The sequence below is a fragment of the Ctenocephalides felis genome, unplaced genomic scaffold (assembly GCF_003426905.1).
Source record: "Ctenocephalides felis isolate EL2017-DRISC unplaced genomic scaffold, ASM342690v1 CF-g0.4_SCAFFOLD_01170, whole genome shotgun sequence".
Lineage (NCBI taxonomy): Eukaryota > Metazoa > Arthropoda > Insecta > Siphonaptera > Pulicidae > Ctenocephalides > Ctenocephalides felis.
In genome coordinates, this window is record NW_020537324.1 from 29,123,370 (window position 1) to 29,134,090 (window position 10,721).

The window sequence follows — 10,721 nt, forward strand, 5'->3', positions numbered from 1 at the left end:
GTACCATTTACCAGAAAACTAGTGGTGCATGGCATTGTATCTTAAGCTAAATTGCTGCAACTTCCCGTACCGAAAATTAAATAAAATTTTCAAAGCAATCGCGCTGAGTCAGCCGCGTAGAGACGAAATATCGAGTGCAGAAGCGCCAAGTTGCATACTAACGATTTCTCTATGAAATACCAAAATAATTTTGAAATAGATTTAAAAAAAAAATTATTGGTTCTCCAAAACCGCTAGATCCGCCTTTCTAAAAAAAATAATCAGTTCTTCCTTTTGTCAATACAAATACGTCAATACGTTCTTTGTGCCATGTAAACCGGACGTTCCGCAATCTCCTTAATTGAATTACCATTTTCTAACTTCCCGTAGGGTAAGTTATTGTAATGGGCCGAAAATCGAAGTTGAAAATTTTTACATTTCTCGACGTTTTGAAGGTTTCTGAACGTTTTTGCATACTTCAGAAAAAATTGATGTGTGTGTGTGTATGTATGTATGGATATAAATTTCCAGTCACGTTTTCGGGCGCACGGATCAACCGATTTGAATGGTTCAAAAAACATTCGATTCCTATTGATAGGGAGAAGAGCTGATTAGTTTTTGGCAAAGGCAGGCCCAGCCATTTCGAAGATACGGCTGGGTAATACGTAAAAAATGGCAGTTTTTGAGAGAACTAAGCGTCCGATTTGAATGATTTAAAGAACTTTCTGCTTGTCTTAACAAAATAATTGATTTTGAAAAAAAAATTTTTGTTTCAAACTTTTTTTTTTCAAAAAAATTTTATTTGTATATTGAAAATAATTCAGATTTTATTTTTAATTCTGACTATAGTTCTAATATACTTTAAATAAATAATTTCAACTTTGCAATTTAGTTTATATATTTGTTATAAATATTAGACAATGTTACAATATTAAAATAATCTATTTGAAAACATTCAGTATTCCTCGAACATTTTGTTACGGTACGGGAAGTTCCAGCAATTTGTCTTAAGGCCATATATCCCACTAGTTACACTTTTGCTCCATATCTAATAAATGGTCAGACCTGCCTTTGCCAAAAACTAATCAGAGCGTCCCCTTATCAATAGGAATCGAGAATTATCCAGATCGGTTGAACCGTGCGCCCAGAATAGTGGACGAAAAATTGTATCCAAACATACATACACACACACAGGCATACATAAATGTTTGTAAGGGATGCCAAAATATTTGAAAACCTCTGAAACGTAAAGATATGCAAACATTTTTTGCGATTACTATAACTTACCCTACTGGAAGTTAAGAGACTCAGCGTAACATAACGTTGCCATAACATTGGGTTATTTTACGACATAATTGGCCTATAAATATTTGTCTATGCATAAGATAGTTAATATAATTTCGATCATAGGTATTGGATAGACCGAGAGACTGCAGTTCACGTGGACCAGCGCATTCAGCGTGGCTTGTTCCTCTTCGCCTGCGCCAACTCCTGCGCCAATCCCATCGTCTACGGCGCCTACAACATCCGCGCCAAAAGGCAGCAGACGCAGCTGATCGTCAACAGGGTGCACGATAGATCAGGATCGGTGCCCAGGCTCAGCTCGTCTGGTGCCCAGGCGATCTTGGCCATGAACCAGGTGAGAAGGGACAGCGAATCATTTGTTCTTCAGCCCATTTTGAAAAAGACCAACGATAATGGAACTGGTAAAGAACATTTGATGATAGCGGATAAAAATCCGTTGACAGGGAAATTAAGTCTGACCTTAAGGGAAATTGAATAGTAGTAATAGAATTTTATTCTCTGATAAATTGCAGTACAAAATAGTTTTTTGGCTGATGTATCTTTGACAAATATGTATGGTATGCATTTGAGTTCAAAGTACTTACTAGCAAATTTTACGAATTTTTTTTTACTCTTGAATCTAGTATATTTTTTTTTTTGAATTGTAAATAATAAATCTAATTTAACGAAATTTCTTCGAAGTAATAATTTAATGTTCTCGGAATAAATAGTAATGGGTTCAAGTCGAAACAGATGTATTCTTCATAGGAAATTATTAAGACATTTAATGCTGAAATCTAAAACTGCAAATGTATTTTCATATTTCTAAATATAATTAAGATATTAATATTTTAAATCAGAAACCAAAGTTTTTTAACAAAGATTTAATTTGTACAAATATATAAGTAATTTCAATATTCTTTTATAATTATATTAGTTTATAAAATTGTAAGTTTATTTAGTTTATGTTATATTTTAAAGTTTCTTTTTTAATAGGAAAATTATATTTTTATTTTAGTTTATATATGTTTTATTTTGTTTATTTTATTTATTTTGATTATATGTATTTTATTTACTATTAAAGTTATTTTTATTTACATATTGTTTTTTATTTATAGTTTGTTTAGTTTTAATTATTTATAATTTTTTGAAGATATATAATATATTAATATATATATATATATTATATATATATATATATATTAGTGATGTTCCGACTCGAAAATTTCTTGATTCGAGTGATTCGAATCAGAAAAAAACTGATTCGAATCATGATTCGAATCAATTCGAATCAAGTTCATATATGAATTAATTATTTAAGAAGAGAAGAATAATATCATTTTAATAATAATATAAGTGAAATAATTAATTTAGTAAGCAATTAATTTCAAAAAGTGCAGAGATGAATACATTTATATTATATATAATAATAAACTAGCTACAAATATAACTAATATTTCAAGTGAATTACAATAAAATATAACCAAACACTTCTCTATCACTAAAGCATATAAAACAATATTCTTAATCTTACGTTGAACGAATGCATGTGTATATTATTGATTGTTTAGATCTAATCTAAACAGGGAGCTGAATCTAACGTTTTACGAATGACTTAAAATTCACTACTGTAAAGATTGATTTATTTGATTTGTGTGAATTTGCCATTATGCAAGTAATAATATGATAATTTTGTATGTGTATAAAACTCGTTGTGTAGTTTATTTCGATATTAATTAAAATCTAAATCGCGTATTTATTATCTAAATGAGTTTTTTATATTTCATGAACAAATTGGCTCTCAGCGCTTAGTCAAAAATAAACAAACACGCAAGTCGATAAGTCGATACGCTAAGACACAGACACATGTTTCGAACTCATATCGTTCAAGCCGCTTGAACTCGGGATGATTCGGTTTGAGTCATATAAACTCGTATGAATTCATACCGACTTGAAGTCGGGATAAGTCGGTTTGAGTCATAGGAACTCGGATAAATTCATACCGACTTGAAGTCGGGATAAGTCGGTTTGAGTCATAGGAACTCGAATCAATTCATAACGACTTGAAGTCGGGATAAGTCGGTTTGAGTCATAGGAATTCGAATCAATTCATAACGACTTGAAGTCGGGATAAGTCGGTTTGAGTCATAGGAACTCGGATGAATTCATAGCGACTTGAATGCGGTTAAAGTCATATAAATTGGAGTCGGGTGTTACATTTAAGCGTATTAAAGGCGGGTGACTCGCATGATTTAATTCAAGATTTATTTTTTATATTTATTATTATTATTTTTATATTTATTATTATTATTATTTATATTATATAATATTGAATTAAATTAAAACATTTTTTTTATATTTATGAAAATTTGTGTTCACACATGTTTTATCACAGTAAATATTTCGCGGCTTGATACGAGTTGATTCGAATCAAGTAAAATCTGATTCGAATCAAGTCGTTAAAGGCTTGATTCGAATGATTCGAATCACTTGATTCGACTTGGCACATCACTAATATATATATATATATATATATGTATATATATATTTATTTGATTTAATAGTTAATTTTGATTTGAGCAAGTTGAGGCGATGTATCAAACAAAGATTTGTAAAATAATCCTTGATTACAAACGTTTCGACATACAATTTAATGTCATCATCAGTGGATATTAAAATTAGTAATTTACATCTAAAAATGTATACACAGCACAAAATTTTGCACTAACATTGATACAACTAACCGTCAATGGTGTTGATTTTTTCTGTAAATAGGAAAAATAATGAAAATTTTGTTTCACAAAAATGTAGATAATTTATTTGTCTATATTTATGTGTAACAAAACTTTCATTATTTTTATTTACAAAAAAACTATGATTATTGACTGGTTAGTTGCATCAATGTTAGTACAAAATTCTGTTTCATTTTAAGATGTAAAATACCAAGTACAATATCCACCGATGATGACATCAAATTGTATATAGGGAAAAGTCCCGTAACGTCGGACGGCACCAAGCACCGGACACTCTATTTAACACGCATTATTTAAGCAAGCATAAATCTTTTCATTTCAAAAAACAAGTGAAAGGGGCATGGGGGGCACACAGGTACAGGATCACGCGCCAAGCCTCGCCTGTGACGCACACGGCCAAGGCGAGAGCAACTCTTTCCTGTTTTAGGTACAAAATCACGGCGTCACCTAAACATCAATGGAAGAAATTCTAGCATATTTATGAATTTACATTTGAGTGGTATCCAAAGATAAAAGTTGTACTTGATTGGTATCCGTAATATGGTAGAATATTATTAGATCTTTTAATCAATTTTAGTATGTGCCACCAAATGAACGAAAATGTCGTCCCTTAGAACCGGACACTAAGTCCTCACTTAGTGCCGGACAGTAAACATATTAATATTTCTTGTGAGAATTAACGTAATTTAATCCAATTATTTAATTTTGTTCTGTATGAGTGCTAACGGTCACTACATTCCCCCATTTTTCGTATTTCCTAGTTAGCCAAAAGCCCAGCCAAAAGGGTGGATATATAGTTACTTTTTTTACAATATCTAAGAATATTCGTCAAAAACATGTGCAGACATTCCAGAGTGTGGGGATGGCTACACATGCGATCAATGAAGGTTATTTTGAAATATCCGGTACTAGGTGCCACTGTTTAAAATCATATTTTTTGATACCAAAGTTTGATTGATAGTATTAATTATTTTTAGCAAAGATTGCGGTTTTGTTAATTTAGTTTGATTTCTAACTTTGCTATCTAACATAAATCATAATTTTCGTAAAATATTTTTTGATTTATTTATAAATAATCTTAGGTGTCCGCCACTGGGGAACTTTTTCTTATATATACGAGTACATTTATATCTATATATATTTATATTTCGTTGATTTGTAATTATTATCTTCGCTTTAAAAAAATAATCTAATATAGAAATGGGTGACAAAAAGTTTTGCATCAATTTTGATTTATTCTCAACGTTTATTATGTACTTTCCATCTTCAGGAACCTCGTTTGTGATGAATACGATCTTGATCACAAGATAAACATAAAAACTGATATTATAAAAATATACATAAAAAAAATTATAGATTTATAAAGAAATATTAATAAAAGACCACAAGTTTTAAGTTAAAAATGAAATTGAAACATGACCTGACTAACTACCTAACCTCATGACTGACTACTGCATATACGCAAACAATCGAAGATCCCTCGCACGTGACACGACGACCAATCACAATCAACCCGTATAAAAATGATCTCATTGAGCGAATGACGAATATTTCGGGCATAACGGACTTCCGTTGCATTTTCACAGATTTACTCCCTAATCGCGCCTAAAAAAGTTTTATTTCAAAAGTTGTTGAGTAACTAGAGTAATTAGGATTCGTTTTTGGGATAATTCGCTCACGATGCAGATGGAACAGTAATATTTCTTCCCATAGCAATTGCATTTCAAAAATGCCTTTTTAGTTAGCCAAAGTATATGAAAACTCTTTTCATTAAATATGTAATATTAAAAGCTAAAATATATTAAATGGTAGGTATAAAATATATTTTTGTAAAATCTTATTAATATTAATATATATTTTTTTTCATTCCAGATAAATAGCTCAATCCATTTGGGCGACGAATTTCAAACCATGCATCAGCTTAGCAAAAGTAAGCAATTTTTCAACTGATTTGTGTATAGATACATAACAGTTTCTAACGAAGTATTATATTGATAGGTGTACATCAGAGAAGTTTTATTCGAGAACCAAATCGTCGAGCAATATGTTTGAGCTGCGGCGAGAGCTTGGATTTACCATCGTTAGACGGAAGCACAAGAAACGGCTTAGAATAGCTGAATGTAATGAATAATTTTATATCATCTATGTTATTTCGTTTCATATTCCAGGACTACGATCAATTACATTTCTTACTACCAAAGAATATGTGTATTGAATTGTCATTATATGCACAGCGATAACATTTGTACATTTATGTAAGTATCAAAAATTTGTAATATTATATACATGAATGTTGAATTGTATTAAATATTTATCACGTTATCTAATGATGTTTTGATCATAACGTTTGATATATTGAATGTTTTAATTGTTATGCTATGTTTGAATTATGCAGGTCCAAAAGAGAAAAGTTATGTGTATTGGGTGTGTGGCATATGTTTTCTAATGTCGGGTAGATTGGGGCTTAAAGGTGCACAGGTAAAATGATCCACCACCGGTATCTCAAAAAGAACTTCTTACCAACAATATTTAAAAGTAGAAGGCTGAAGGTGTATAACTTGCCATCATCTTGATTCTTACGAGGTTGCTATTAATTCTATTAATAATTTGATTTCCCGAATAAATTAATTATTCGGGAGATTAATGGAAATGTTTGAAAATCCATAACAAAAGTATTTTCTTTTTTTGTTAGATTTTTTGGTTGTGAGCTCTGTTATTTAGTTCACCAGACCTTAATATAATTCTTAATTATACGTTATTTAATTGTTTTATAAGAGGTTTTGTTATTTTTCAAATTAGCTTACATATATGTGAGGGATAAAAAAGACCAACTGATACTTTACCCTCGCAAAAGTGTAATCAATAAGAATATAGTATATAAAAGAGTAAATTAAGGTAAAAAGGGCAATTTTAAAAAAGATACATTAAATAAATATTTATTCCAACTCTGCTGATAACTATTTCTGATGAAATACCAGATCAAGGTTATATACAGTGCTATCTCTGTAAAAAATGTACCCATGAATTTATATTTTCATTTGAATAATGTAGCTATTATTTCATACTATCTCTTTAAAGTTAAAAACAAATTGCTAGAACTTCTCGTACCGTAATTAAAAATCTTGGTACAGAACCCAAAAAATTGCACAAAATATTTATTAAAATCTCTATAAAATATCTGATAATTTGATGTACATATGTTCAATAAACATTTTTGACCGCCAAATAAGATTTTTTCAAATTATTTTTATTGAGAGTTCATAACCGCTGGACATGCCTTCCAAAAAATTTAATCAGTTTTTCATCTTGTTAATACAAGTAAAATGTTTTTTGAATTTTTAAAATCGGACGCTCCGTTTTCTTAAATACTGATTTACCGTTTTTGGCACTTTTTGCCCCGTATCTTTGGAACGGCTAAACCTGCCTTGGCCAAAAACTAATCAGCACGACTCCTTATCAATACGAATCGAATGCTTTTTGAATTATTCAAATCGGTTGATTGGTGTTCCCGAAATCGTCAACAAAAATTTGTATCCGCACACACACACATACATCCATTTTTTCTAAGGTATTCAGAAACCTTTGAAACGTAAAGATTAATAAAATTTTTCATTTTCGATTTTTTTGCGATTATTATAAATTACCCTACGGAAGTTAATAAGACATTGAATCAGTTCGCCTCTGGCTGTCTCATTTTATCCCGCATTTTATGAGGTAAAGAGGACCAGGCGACAAATTTTTGAAAAACAGCAAAAAAACACATCATCTCTACAATGATGAATTAGCTGAGAGTTTTACTGAACATAGTCAGATAGTTGTTTGTTTGATATGTGTTATGTATTGTGATACAATTGGTTTGGTCACAAAATAATTGCCTAAAGTCAAATTGGACCTTTGTGCTCCGTCCTACCCCCTTACCAATGAACACGAATATGAAGTCAAAGTTGGGGCCAACATACAAAAAAAGAAGATAAATATAAAAAGACAGAATCCATCTAGTAATTTTTCTGCATTTTTATGTATGATAATTAATTTTTATAATTTTTGTCGTTTCTTCTTGAATATCTAATTCTTATTTCTTCTTAAATAACTAATCTGCAACAGATTTTTGTGACGGTTTTTTTTATCTCTGTTTTTGTATCATATCATCAGGAATTTGCACGTCGCGAATACTTTACTGATTATTAGGGACTAATTCCAAATTAAACTCATACAATAAGCTACTTTTATATAAACCAATTTGGTGTTATGGAATACAATTGTGGACAGTGCTCAAATGTCCTCAACTAGACAGTAGTAAATAAAATAAAGTATAAAAAAAAATAAAAAGGAATTTGAACATCATCACAAGACATGAAGAAATCCGTTGCAAGTCATTTAAGAGAAAAGAAACAGAAAACGATACAAATTATATCATTTTAATTATCAGCCAGAAAAATTACTAGGTTGGAGATTTGTCCTTTTTTATTTTATAATTTTATCTTCAGATTAGGTAAAAACAGTAAAAATACAAAGAAAAACATATATCGTACACCCAGCACAGACAACTTCTTTTGTAAACCTGTGTTATTATTATATCAAGTCTGTAACAACTCTTAGACTTAAAAATATTTATAACAATTGTTTTAAATTTGATAAAATGACCAGTAAATGAAGCTAATAAAATGGTAAATTTTTCTTGCTGTTTAATATATTAATCACAAAGTTTAATATTAGTTTTATGATTTAAAAGTATGCTTATTGACCAAGTTTTTTCTCCAATGCCGTCGTACCTTACACCCACTCACCAATTAATTCGTTAGTGGACGCTTCTTACGCATAAATTAGTCTTCCGTCTGAACATGTGGTTATATAATAATCTTTCGGTTTAGAATTCAGATTAAAACGATGATTCATGTTTAATATTATCTGTGCAATTGTAAACATATATGCATTTATAATTAAAAATATTTTTTCCTATTTTTAGTATTGCAATTTCAATTTGAATTTGATTATATACACCTAGAATTCTCTCAGATTTTGCTGTATTTGTAATTTATGTAATTTTTGGGAAACATTTGTGTAAATAGCTTTAATATAATTCTTATTATTCACTGGAGAATATTTACTGACGATGGAGCGAGTTAATAAAAAATTACAACGTTTACAACAATATATATATATATATATATATATATATATATATATATATTCATAATTATTGAAATGCAATAAAATTTATATAAAAATATAATTGAAAGTAAAGTAAATATCTTTAATATAATGTTTATTTTTTGGACGTGATTTGTCGATACAGCGATTTCAAAATTAAAACTATGTAAAGCCTTTGCGTAAATTAATCCCATAATAATTAAAGTACAATATAATGATTGAATATAATAAGATAATACAATAGAAGTGCGACATTTTTATAAATTTCATGCTAAGTGACTTTGAGGTACGTAATTATATTATTTTTCTTATGTTTGATTGTTTCAGAATACTATCTATAATCTTTGTTTTGCTTTTTTCAGAATTTTTTATTATAGGTAAAATTTGTATTAAGCACAGGTGCTTACTACTCACTGTGCAGCATTTCAACAGATTTGGAAATAAAACAGAATATTTTTTTAATGAATTTCAAAATTACATCAATGGAACGATTCCTCATGTGTATACATCAGGTAATCAAATTTAGAAAATTACATACCTACACATTGTTAATGATTATTTTTATCAAACAAATATTGTTTTATGAATAGTTTCTATTTATTTTGTTGAAACAGGTATTCAGAACAAAACTTCTATCATCAGGTAATCGAATTAAGAGAACTACATATATTTTGCTAATGATTATTTTTATCAAACAATTATTGTTTTATGAAAAGTTTCTATTTATTCTTTTGAAAACAGATTCAGAACAAAACTTCTATCATCAGGTAATCAAATGAAGAGAATTACATATACAATGCTAATGATTATTTTCATCAAACAATTATTGTTTTAGAAACAAGTTTCTATTTATTTTATTGAAAAAAAGTGTTCAGAACAAAACTTCTGTCACAATTTACAATGCTACTGAGCCACAAGATGAAAAAATCATCTAATTTGTGTTTATGATATATATCTTTAGATTGATTGAATCATTATCTAAAATTATTATTAAATAGGTGTAACTGGCATTTTGCAATAAGACAAATTGCATATAAATAAAAAAAATGACAAAATCTCCAATCTAATATTTTTTCTGGATGTTAATTAAAATTTCATAACTTCTATCGTTTTCTGTCACTTTTCTCTTCAAATGACCCGTTGCACTGGAGTTTCTTCAACGCTTTTTGTCAACGAGATTTAGAAACTTTGGAAATTATGACAATATAGTTTTAAATTTGGATCACTACTCCAAATTTTGTAAGTAAACCTTTATAATAACTTTTTGCATCTTGATGATATTTTAGACCTTGAACTGTATCTTCAAAATCCTAACTATAAGCCCGATTCCCAAATAATGCGTTTCAAATGCGCTTCAGGTTCCGATTATTAAATTGGTTTATGGTTTTTTGAGAAAATGTGAATAAAATCATTCAATCTTCTGCAAATTTAAAAAACGATTTGGATGATCATCTTGCAAAATCAGTCAATGCTTTTTAAATTTTAGAATTTGATTCAGCATTGTTTGATAAAACAACGACGATTGGTCAAATTTCGGCTCACACAAGTAGACGT

At 29.3% G+C, this 10,721-nt stretch overlaps 1 protein-coding gene across 1 annotated transcript; it reads left to right on the forward strand.

The window, feature by feature from the left end:
- Positions 1 to 28: 28 nt before the first annotated feature.
- Positions 29 to 6,130, forward strand: LOC113367064. The gene is made up of 4 exons (XM_026608694.1): positions 29 to 36; positions 1,390 to 1,618; positions 5,889 to 5,946; positions 6,015 to 6,130. The coding sequence occupies exons 1-4, from the start codon at positions 29 to 31 to the stop codon at positions 6,128 to 6,130; spliced, it is 411 nt and encodes a 136-aa protein (XP_026464479.1).
- Positions 6,131 to 10,721: the final 4,591 nt, after the last annotated feature.